At 37.7% G+C, this 12,609-nt stretch overlaps 1 protein-coding gene across 32 annotated transcripts in view; it reads left to right on the top strand.

Annotated features, from left to right (window-relative positions):
• LOC126282130 (AT-rich interactive domain-containing protein 2-like) overlaps positions 1 to 12,609 on the top strand; it is a 287,639-nt gene that overhangs the window by 238,107 nt on the left and 36,923 nt on the right. For all 32 annotated transcript variants that reach the window (XM_049981624.1, XM_049981612.1, XM_049981603.1 and 29 more), the window contains 4 exons: positions 254 to 451; positions 2,280 to 2,546; positions 3,853 to 4,457; positions 9,958 to 10,117. In XM_049981624.1, coding sequence (XP_049837581.1) covers positions 254 to 451; positions 2,280 to 2,546; positions 3,853 to 4,457; positions 9,958 to 10,117 — 1,230 coding nt within the window. The remainder of the gene's footprint in view (positions 1 to 253; positions 452 to 2,279; positions 2,547 to 3,852; positions 4,458 to 9,957; positions 10,118 to 12,609) is intronic.

Raw genomic sequence — 12,609 nt, 5'->3', positions numbered from 1 at the left:
ACACTTGAATGAGCATAGTGCAGAATTACTGTCAGTTACCAAGTAAAAGAAGGACATAGTGGAGACAAAGTTGTGATTCAATTATAGGGCAGATGAATCTGTTTTATATTGTCTTTGTTTTATTGAGAGGAGTTCTCTCTTTTTTAATTAATTAATTAGTTATTTTTTTACATAAGAGCCAAAATGGATTTATTGAAAATTGTCAATGCTATTAAAGAGAACAGTGACAATGACAACACATTTTATTTTTCAGGTTTTTGAGACTGCAACAGTTCATGGCCCAGGCGGGCAGTCACAGCAGGTAATTGTTGCACCACGCCACGTCATTGTCTCCCAGGCAGGAAATCTGTTGGCAGCACAGCAGCAAGTGCTAATTGCAACTGGTTCAGGCAATGTCACTATAGCAGGTGGAAAGCCACAAGCTACTGGAACTCCTGGCACTCGAACACAGGTGCGTAATTTCTTCTTGAGTGACAATGTTTTGACAAAACTGTTAAATTGAAGATTTTCACACTAAATCCCACAGAACTGTATTTTTGGCTCTTTTTCTCCATGAAAAGAAACATAATTGTGCAAAACGAGTAATGTGCTTTAACTTCATCACCATAGTTTTTGACCAACACTTCTCTTACAGTTCAGGCAGCATATGAATTCATAGGGACCCGAAAAATTTGCATTTTGCTATAAATGTGGAATAGATTTGAACACTGCCTCAAATGCGAAAACATGGACTTACTTAATAGATACCACTCCATAGCAAATTGTATGCAGATGAACTATTTTGTGAGAGATAGTTTGAAATAGCTTTATTTTATGCATATAAACAAAAAAATGTAAACCAGTTGTCAGTTAATGGTATTGTACATCATCTGGCAAAACTCAGTTTTGAAAAATAAGTTGCATAGGAGTGTGTTTGCAAAATGAGATGTTTACGAACGCAATGGTGTGTCAACGTCGTTGATCTGGTGCCATCCCAATTGTGGGTGATTGAATAGTACATGCGGTGTAATGCAGCCTATAATTCAGCCATGAAGGTCAAAAGATGGTACAATGAGGAAACTTTTAACATGGCAAATAATGTGGTGAATGTTTTGAACTATGGTTGCGTCAAGTACCACTAGAGGTCAGGCCTGAACTAAGTCATTAACAATACTCCACTAACCTCGAGAAGCAATTGTGCGGTAGCCGTCTGTGAAAGCTTTATGTTGTGTATTATTTTCTTTTCTTATTTTGAAATCAGTGAAGCGACTGATCTTGGCCCATCACGGATTTCTATTATGACCTTTACAAGGCCAGAAGAGATCAGTGGTCCCTGTGGCAATGTGTCATTTCTGCTGTAGGCAGCTGTGCTGTAAAGGGGAAGTAGGGTTTGTTTCCCTGCACCAGCCTTCTTCCCTCATAATTCTAGTTTGTTTACGCTTGTGACTATCTGCCACTATAGCTTGCAGTGCCTCCACTCTGCACTATAGCAATTGGAAATTAAAACAATTGTCATATTATTATTTGTATTGATTTGTCATCTGTTGTCTCTTTGTTTCTGTGCCAATTCCTTGTTTTGAGGACTGGCTCCAGTCCCCATCCTCCCATTACACCTTCTTTCGAACCCTCCTTTCCTTTTTCTGTTAATGATACTAAACTTGACAACAGAGTGAAACTCTTTCTCTGTGACAATGGTTTATTTCTAGTATTTGGAGGGGGAAGAAACTGTGAAAAGAAAAGTTTATTAAAAACACCATACCTCATGATAAGCGGTTTGGTAATTATCTGATAGCTATGTGATTTAACAACGATTATCAATTTTATTACTAATGCCATTCATTCGTAGAATTCTGCAGATGAGTCCATTATTGTTTCTATTTATTTGCTTATTACAGCCCCTGAATCATTTGTAGGTGCATGTTACTTAACAATAATTTTGAAGTGTCCATCTGAGATGTAAATTTGTATTATTTACTAATGTATTCTATGAAACCTTGCCAAATTCTTTATAGCTAACAGTTTTATGGCAGTTGACATGATTTGGTACAGATGTGATTTTACAACAAATTGGTACAACTATCCCAATGATCCATACCTGTTTTAATCAAAACTGTGTTCTGTGTGGGAATTGCATGAAATTTTGTAAAAAATTAGTTGAAGTTTTGCATCTTAGATGGTGACATTGATTATCTATGGAGCTAACCTTATTATGTAGAAAGAGAAGAATTTTAACAGTTCCAAATGTAACTATATTTTACACATGATACTGTAACATAGCTAACAGGCAAACATTGATACAGGTGGTACTGCAGCAAGCAGGTGGTAGTCAGCTGATTCTGAGCCCAGGTAGCGTGAGTGGTGTTGGGGGACAGTACCTTCAGGCAGGCCAGGCATATGTTGTGCCCCAGACAGCTTTGGTTCAAGGTCAAGGACAGACTGTGCTGGTGGCACAGACAGCACAGCAGCAGGGTACTGGCACCAAGACCATAATCATCCTGCAACCACAGACATCTTCCCCAGCACCAGGAAACTCCCAGGGCCAGATACCTCTCCAGCAGCATCAAAAGGTATTCATTTAGCCTTAAAGATGTTTTATGTTCCATGTAAACAGGATGACAAAAATAATGTGGAAAAAATTATGAGTCGTATCCACATTTCCAGTTTCTACATCACACAACATGTAAGGGATTATACAGTGGTAACAACCATGTAACACAGTAGTTGTATAGCACCACCAGATGATCACATTTAACTCCAAACAGCACTGTGTTAATTTTTAGATGACTTCTTGATTGTAAACTTTCAATGCAGAAGCTGTTACCATACTGACAGCAATCACTTACATTACTGGCTCTTCTGGAAGGCTATTGTGATCTGCGATTGATGTGCAAATGCCCAAAACATAAATAAAGGCCACAGAGCTGCTCATTGGTTGTCACCTTACAGAAAATAAGTACAGAATTCTGTTAAGGACTATTGAAATCCAAAGACAAGATACAGACTCTACAGTAATTGAAACCCATAATCGCAATATGGCATGATTTGTGTTTCAGTTGTTGGGGCAAATATGTTGTTGATTGGTCATGCAAAGATAGTTGTTTTTCATTGTGAGACAGCACAATGTCTGTGAGAACTCATGAATATTATTTTTTGGGCTGTGTGCCAGTGAGGATTTGTTTCCCTACATTACAGTTATTGAAGAAACTATGAAATCCAAGTTCAGTTAACCTTTTTGAGTTACATGCAGTTTTTATTTTGTCTCACTATAAAAATGTCAGTTGTTTACATCACTGTATCAGAATGGCGGAGACAAGCCATAATTTTTCAAACCGTGTCCCTATAAAGGAGGCTGGCACACTCTGTGGAAACATGTTTGGGCATAAAACAGTAATTGTATTTTGTAGGTGGACCTCTAACAATATATTTTGTTTATACTCTTCAGGGATATGCTGCCGTATATGATCGCCTTCGCTACACAATATTTTGGGGATCCGTCTGGCCACCATCTTCAGGTGCGATCGCCGAGTATGCAGTGCGAAGTTCCGGCGTGATTGTGTACTCCGTGATCGCACCTGAAGATGGTGGCCAGATGGATCGCCGAAATATTGTATATCTGGCAGAATTCACGTGAAGAGCATAAACATATAATATGCCGGGAAAATGTAAGGAATCACAATATATTTTTATGTTGTAACAGGACAGATTTACTGAGACTAAATTGCTAGTTTTGTGTCATATATGGAATTTTCTACTTTTTTTTCCCCCATCAAAAGTCCTGTGCACAAAGATTAAGAATTCATTATGTTTTGTGTAAAATATTTTCATTCTTTGTCACAATGAATGAGTTGGTCTTCCATTTTCTTGTTGGTACAGGTGATGGTTACTCCCCAGGGGCAGCCTGTAGTGGTGACACAGGTGCCACGGCCTGCACCACAGCCACCTCCTGCACTGGTGCCATCTTCAACAGCTACTTCGTTGTCTCCTCCTCCAGTCCGGCCAGCACCTCAACCTGTTCACAGACCTGCCCCAGCCCTAACACCGTCCAGTACTGCTGGTGCTATTCCTGTAACAACTGTGGTGAGGGCAAGGACATCACCTCCAGTCTCCGTCCCTCGTCCTCCTTTCCAGCAAACAGTTTCTACCACAGTTCGTCCCAGCCTTGCCCCAAGCTCTCAAGTTGCAGCAAAGGTAGTAGAATCGCGGACACCTCAGGTGCAGTCGGTTCAGCCCACTGCAAACAACACCAGTTCTGGAGGAGGATCGAACATAATTGAAATGGTTCGACCTCATACGCCCTCACCTTCTCCTTCTCCATCCCTTCCTCCTTTGGCACAGACTTCTACTGTAATGACACAATCCAGGTCAGTTGTCAGTGTCAACAGCACAATGACAACTCCATCAAATGCTCCACAGAAGCCATTGGGTGTTCCTACTGTTGATACATCTCAGTTCCTCTGTGAGTGGAGAGGGTGCATGAGGTGAGACATATTCATAAACTTGTTTTCTTTGGCTTTTGTAGTATATTGCAGCCACTATTTTGTAGTTTTTATCATAATTTAGTGAAGAGTAAAATTTTCTAATGCTGGCATGATGGTTGTTCATTGGACAATTTAGTTTACTTGTTATAGGAATAAGTGGACACAATTTTTGAAGATGTCGAATCTTTGTAAAATTTGTTTACAACTGGGCAGTGCCACAGTCTTGTCGTGTAATTTTAATTTCAAGCACTTAACCTTGAAATGTATAATGCTTTAGACATCCATGTTGTTGTGTAAACTTGGGGCAGAGTATAAGTATTAGGTTGTTACATGAATCCTTAGCATTTTTGTTTTGCATGTTGGTATTCTGGTTGCTATGGGTTTATTTATCAATTATCGTTTTTTATTTGTAACTCACTCTTACAATTTGAGTATTGTCATTTTGTCATTTGGAGACAGGGAGTGAAGCTATAGAGGCTAGAAAGTGGAGTGTTGAGTGAAGAAATTCGAACATCTCTGATCTATTCTTCTGTTTAAATTCATTAGTGGGTGACAGCAGTGGAGAAAACAGGAAACATTTGCGCTGTGTATGGGAATAATGCCATTGGACAGAGCATGGCAAGGAGGATCGTTTTCACATCAGTGAAGATAGTTCAAACACATTAATCTACAATAATGGACATAGTGTACTCGAGAACTGGCAAATATGGTGAACAGAGTCATTCCCCATCTTGTGACATTTTCATGCAGTGCAGAAGGTTCAGAAATGGGGCGTATATGTACTGCGTGCTCTTAGTCAAAATCACAAAAAACAATTGATGGCCATATGTGCATCTCCGCTTGTTCGTCCTCAGTTGGCTTGTGAACAACACCAACCATACCTATCCTGAATTGTTACTGGTGATGAGAAATGAAGTCTTTATATTAACATAAGGCAAAGCAAGGAATGATTGTGCCAAACAATGCAGCAACTCCTCATAAAAAAGACCTGCGTGCATCCACAAAACGTAATGTTATGTATCTGGTAGGACAGCGATGGTGCTGGTGTTCTACAAATTGCTTTCCCAGGTGTAACCATCACTGCTGACATTTATTGTCAACAACTGAGATATCTTGCAGACACAGTCTAAGACCAGTGATCAGTAAGACTGTATGAAGTGATGCTACTCCATGATAATGCTCGCTTGCATTTTGCTACACTGGAGTTGAGGCAGGAAGTCATTCCATACCCATTTTATTCATCTGTTCTTGCACCCTCAGTTTTTCACCTTTTATGCTCTCTGTCAAACAACTGTGAAAAGAACTTGTTCTCCAGATGAAAATGGCCCCACCGAATTTTTCACCTCAAACCACGTGATTTCCACAGTTGCAGTGTCGAAAAGTTACCCCAGAATTGTAAGACCCTGTAAATACTGATGGAGAATATGTTATTGATGATTGAAGTATCTGTTATGTTTATTAAACTCATCAAAGCATGCTATGAACTTGTGTACCAACTTGACTGATACAGACAGACCTGCCAAATAGTTTGATGATAAACTTACATTCTCTCTTCCAAGTCTTTTTTGTATTTCTTCCTGTCTTCATTTGAACAAAAACATTGCTCTCAAAGTTTTTATGAGAGTAATCCCAAAAGTAAGGTCTCCTATTTTTTTTAATTAGTACATAGACCTGTTTATTTCTACAATGGTTTACATCAGTTTACAGCTTGAACATTGAGCTATTTTCCACATAATCACCATTTCTGTGGATGCATTTTTATAGACGCTGTGGCAGTTTTTGTATGCCCATGTCGTACCAGCTCACTGCCATGCTGTTCAGAAAGTTATGAACCTCTTCTTTCACCTCGTCATCGAAGCTGAATCGCTGGGACCACAATTAACACTGACAGGTACTGTGAGACTCTGATAAAACTCAAACAGGCAATTCAGAACTGGAGAAGGGGAATGTTGAGCAAGGCTGTGCACATTCTCCATGACAACACTTGCCCACACATCGCTCGGCAAATCGTTGCTCTCTTGCAGGAGTTTCAGTGGAATGTAATCACCCACCCACCCTATAGTCCTGACTTGGTGCCCTGTGACTAACACCTGTTCCCTAGGTCAAAAGAACATTTGGCCGGAAAGCGATTCAGCTTGGACGACAATGTGAAAGAAGAGGTTCATAACTTCCTGAACTGCATGGCGGTGAGCTGGAATGACATGGGCATACAAAAACTGTCACGGCGTCTACAAAAAATGCATTGACAGAAATGGTGATTATATCAAAATATAGCTAAACGTTCAAGCTGTAAACTGATGTAAACCATTGTAGAAATAAACAGGTCTATGTACATATTAAAAAATAGGAGACCTTACTTTGGGATTACCCTCGTACTTGGGTTGGTGGTATCTGCCCTTCTTATTCTCCCAAAATCTCTTTATGAATTGACTGTCTTCTTTACTTCCATTCTTATTACCATTTCTTATAAGTTTTCCGATTTTGTTTCTCCATGAACACGTGTTTCACTGACTGTTAATAGATTCCTATGATGTCTTCTGAATGATTATTTTCCTGTAGCCTTTTTAGTAACTTCTGTTTGCCAATTAATTATAACCTCCTTGGAAATAAGTATTTTGAATAACTTTGAGGTCCGTAGTTCATTCTGTAAATATGTACTGAGAAGGTACAGTTTTCCTCTTGGCCCAAATTATATTTCCTTGTGTGGAGCTGCATATTTCCCTAATCATTTTCAGTTCTTGCTTGTCAGTTTATGCTAATGAAATATAGTTTGGGGTGCAAATAGAGCTTCCAGCAAAACAACTGCCTTTGTAATGTTGTAATTCTACATTGTGGGGCATAGTCGTTGGAGTGGTTCCATGTTAGTTGAAAGGTTTCCTGTAAATAATAATAATAACAATAATAATAATAATAATTGTAAATAGTCTTCATGGGTTTGCCACTGGATGACATGCAAATTCCACAATATTTCTTCCTCCATCTTCATAAAAGGATACACTTTTTTGTTGTGTTCATTCCTTGAACATGTTTTAACTCAAGTTTTTTCATCCCCCCCCCCCCCCCAAAAAAAAAATATATGTATATGGATTTTATGTGGCTTAGGAACACATTGACATCAAACTTTGTTGGTGCTTATATTACATACATATTTTATTGCATGTCTTGAGGATAGATTGCTGCTTCAAATATAGAGGAGACATTGAGTTGCAGAGAGGGTATACATCTATGAGAGTTGTGGTTGTGCTTGTGTTAATGTGTGTGTGTTTCCTGCTTTAGAAGAAACCTTTTGGCCAAAAGCTTAAATGTATAGCAGTCGTTTTATTGTGTCTGTCTGTAGCTGAATATCTCGTCTATACAGTTAGTAGCAATCAGTCCTTCCCGTAATATTATCATTATTCCATCCTACATTTTCCATTGTTTGATTTGATTTATTTTGTTATATTGTGTGTGCCATGTGATTGCCAGCAGTAATCGGCCACAAGCCTATTGCATGTCGTCTGTAACACAGGAATGTTATAACAGTGTCTAAGAATTTTTGTAGAAAATACAACCCCTAAACTATCTACTCCAATAAGCATCGAAAAAAGGCATGTGCCGCTAGCTTATAAGCTTGCACAGTTGAGAAGTTATATTCTAAACAGAAATTCACTTCAGGCATTGCCCTGTATTTTCTTCTTCTTCTTCTTCTTCTTCTTCTTCTTCAGTAGCGCCACATCCCTTGGTGAGCCTTGGCTTCCTCAAAAATCTTCCACCTACTGGTGAGATCCACTATTATGTCGTCAGTCCATCTTCTTCTAGGTCTCCCTTCTCGTCTGGCTGAATGGATCGTGCCTTTCATAATTTTCTTTGGAATTCTATCCTCTGCCATTCTCTCAGTGTGACTTAGCCACCATATTCACTGTGATATCACAAATTTTAGTATGTCCCTACCTTGTATTTAACTCTTGTAATTCAACATCATAGCGTATTCTCCAGCCTTCTTCCTCCCTTACTGGGCCATGGATTTTATGTAGTATTTTCTGCTCAGAGGTTCTTAGTGCATTTTTATCATGTTCTGTCAATGTCCATACCTCTGACACGTATGTGATAACTGGTCGGAATAGGGAGTTATATATTAGCAGTTCTGTTTTTCTTATAACAAGACTATTTCTAAAAAGTTTCATATTTACAAAGTAAGATCTGTTCCCTGCTTGTATCCTTCCCTTATAGCCTTTCCAATACTGTTATCATTTGTTTTTAGGGCTCCCAAGTAGTTAAGAGGACACTCTTTTGCAGCATTTCCCATTGATGTTTAGGTCTTTGGGAGTTCTTCTGGTCTCATATTGTGACATTATCATATATTTTCATCGGGTTACCTTCCATTATGAAAGTTGGTGCACTCAGCAACTGTGATATTATTTATAAATTATAGAAAGCAGCAATTAGCTGTCCTTTTTTTATAGGTTTCATTTGGCAAATCCATTACTATTCAAAGAACTGTGACTGACGCCCAAACAACAGGGAACTGATGTGTATCAAGACTAGAAAATAGTGCATTGGTGATGCCTAGGCAGCAGCCAAAATCTGGATTTGCCAAATAAAACCTACAAAAAAAAAAGACGACTGATTGCTGCACTCTATAATTTATAAATTTATAAAACACTGTATATTTCATTTAGCTTTCATTTATTGTGAGACCAGTTTTTAATAAGGCTTCTGTTTCCATTGCCCATTATGTTTCTTGGAGTGTATAGATATTTCTTCCTACTGTAGCAATATCATCAGCGCGTGCACATATGTGGCTAGTTTTCATAAGTATGGTGCCTCTTTTGTTGATTTTATTTATACACTATGCAGGGCCATATTGAATAGGACAATGGAGAGAGACTGTCACCCTGCTTCACACCTTTATTAAAGTCAAAGCTTTCATTTGTTCTGCTAAGGACCTTTAGTTTTGCTCTTGTCTCTGTCGTTGTCATGTTGATTAGTCTTATTAGTTTAGCACATATACCAACTTCTTCCAGCACTGTGTATAGTTCTTGACGCTTGAAGCTGTCAAAAGCTTGTTTGAAGTCAGATCTATATCATATTCATAGAACTTTTCCATAATTCGTCATATCACAAATATTTGATAAGCTGTTTCTCTGTCTGGTTGAAAGCCACACAGATAGTCTGCTAGTATGTCTTATGCACTTCTGTATGCTTTCACTTAATATACATGTGAAGATCCTGGATTTTTAGCTGAAAGCCACAAAATAAATTTTGATGTAAACATTGTTACAGAAAGCATTTCTTCTATACAGTACAGTGACAGAAAGTGTACCCACATACCATTATTGGTAGTTATGACACAAAAATTATAAGCCAGGGAAACCAAAATTTTGTTGTTCTTGTGTTAATTTTTTACTCTTTTCCAAGCAGCCTGCTAACAATAATTCCTATAGCTTTATAACTTTAATGTCGTTAAATGTAAAACACATTTCATAAAAGCCTTGTTATTTTTTTGTCTTTGTTTTTGCAGGAGTTTCAAGTCTGCCAACCAAGTATACATGCATGCATGTGAGGCACACTGTCCAAAGGGCAGTGAAGAAATTCAGTGCTTGTGGGAGCGTTGTGATGCCATGAAAAGGAAGCGTTTTTCACTAATGACTCATTTATATGACAGGCATTGCAATGCAGAGGTAATAATTGTTCTTATTATTCCATCAGTTAAATAGGAACATATTTTGTTACTCACATTTCATTGTTTGAATTTTACGAAAATACACCTTAAGAATCTTTTAATTTTTTATTTATGAATAAATCTGAATGTATTCATGCTTACTAACTTGAGTTCAACATCATAACCAAAATATTTTCAATATTGGTAGTATTTTTAGCCAGATGTGTTGAAATTCGAGTTTTTGGTGCCACGTTGTCTGTACTTGTGCTGAAGATGATTTTCATTCAGGGCGGGAGGGAGTGGGGAAATATGCAAAGAGAATTGAAAGCTTGAATGCACATGGGAAAACCCATAAATAAATAATGGGTTAATACTTTGTATCTCTGTGTTAGTGAACACAATTTTTTTCCCCCATCATTTTGCTTTTACGCTAATTCTCTTACCCTGTTCACTTGCTTAAAATGTCTCACACCTTTCACTTCAATATAAGTCAGAAAAATTACTTCCACAGTTATTTTGATGATGCTAAACCACGTAACTGCTAGCAGCTTTATTTGCTTTTTAATTAATTGTTTTTAGATGAAACATCATTACTTTCATGTAGATTTACAACTATGACAAGACTACTTAACAATATTGTGACCAGTGGTAGAACAACGAAGAAACACTATCTGGATTCCTCAATATAGTTTTCATTATGATTACCTATTGTGATCTTGAAATACTGCTGTAAAGCTCAGTTTAACCAAAAAAATAGAGGATACAACAGTGTTAAATTCGTCTTAGATCTAAAGATACTCAAAACAGGTATCCTAATTACAAAATGAATTTTTTTCATTGTTATTGTGATAGGTCTACACTGCACCAAATAGTTTTTATTTCTGTTTTCCATTATATTTTCCAATTAAAGTGATACTCAGTGTTTTAAGAAGGCCAATATTTCGTTTGAGATACAGTGGCAAAGATTTCCTGTTTTAAGATGTAAAAAACTGCCAATAGCAAATGAACTTAAATTGAAAGTGTGTAGCAGAAGATGGAAAGCTACAACAAACCAGTCTTCAAACTGAAGACCACAGCAGCAGCAACAAGCATCTGATTGTGAAAACTCATTACATTTGAAAAATAAACTGAACAAGGTGCTTTAATGCCTAAGATTCTGGACCCACATCTCGGAGAAGTGTGCTTACAAACCCTTTCCAGTTAACAAGATTTTGATTTCCAGTTGGTTCCCTAAATTACTGATAGTAAATGCGAGGACATTTCGTTCAAAATGGGTGTCTAAGCATCAGCACCATCACACTCTCCATCTTTTAAACGCTATGTATGCCTTATCTTTGCCACCATTCTTTATTCTGTGCCATACTTTTCATTTCTTCATAAGGTGTACTTTTTATTACATTCAACAGATCTCCTCTTTTCTCTTGGGTTGAAGTTTTTCACCAGAATTTTTCTTCTGGTACAGTTGTTACTGTATTTACTTGAATGTAAGCTGCACTTTTTTCTGGTTTTTGTGATCCAAATAACTGCCTGCAGCTTAGAATCGAGTGCAAAGTAAGCAGAAGTTCTGAAAAAAGTTGGTAGGTGCCGCCGCAACTAACTTCTGCCATCGAATATATCTAGCGCTACACAGACATGCTTTGCAGGCACAAAGATAAATACTGGAGCCAAAACCTCTGCGTCAGTAAATAAATTTTAAAAAAAGGTGAAAGACTAGCTTTTTTTCTCCGCCCCGAGTTTCGACCATTGCATTTTCATACATTGTCCAACGAAGTAAATACAAATTCAGTATTATTCATCTTCGAATGTGGCAGCATTTCAATGTACTACGAAAATCCGACTGGCAAGACTGTTTGGGATGTTTGTCAATATGGGCAACTCTATGTTCTGAATTTTTTTCCTACGTGTGAGAAGAGATAGGAACTTTTATGAATTGTGAATCACATGCAGTATTCTCTTCACCATAAGAATAATAGGAATATAAACATTTTGCCCTGTATTCTTTCGTGTTTGCTGCTATCTCATTTAAATCCTGTGTGCCTAAAAACTACGAAACTAGAGTGAGACAAAAGCAAATGCGGAAGAATATACATATTGTGTCATGTTTATATTAATACTATTCTTATGCCCAATAGTGATGTAGTCAGAAATGAAACTCAGCAATTGACTAGATTTTTAAATCTAAGACAACTCTAATTTCTGTGCAGAATGTAATGTACTAATGAGGCGTCTGCAAAGATTTTCAAACAAAGAAAAATTTTCACAACTCTCGTTCAGAACATCTTCTATCATATGCAGTCTATTATTTGGTTCTTGTTGATCATTATCAAAGAAACCAGCAAAGAAAACAAATACCAGTCTCTTCCCATTGTTTTGCTAATGAGATGATTTTTTTTTTTAAATTGTAAGCTCTCGGTAGCGCACAAAAGCTAAGCAATGCCGCGAGCGGCGGCAGGTCGTAAACACTCCTCAGAATGCGAGTAACAATGCATGACACAGTACAATAACGTATTT

This window comes from Schistocerca gregaria, chromosome 7 (genome assembly GCF_023897955.1).
Source record: "Schistocerca gregaria isolate iqSchGreg1 chromosome 7, iqSchGreg1.2, whole genome shotgun sequence".
Lineage (NCBI taxonomy): Eukaryota > Metazoa > Arthropoda > Insecta > Orthoptera > Acrididae > Schistocerca > Schistocerca gregaria.
This window is presented reverse-complemented; position numbering and strand designations above follow the sequence as displayed.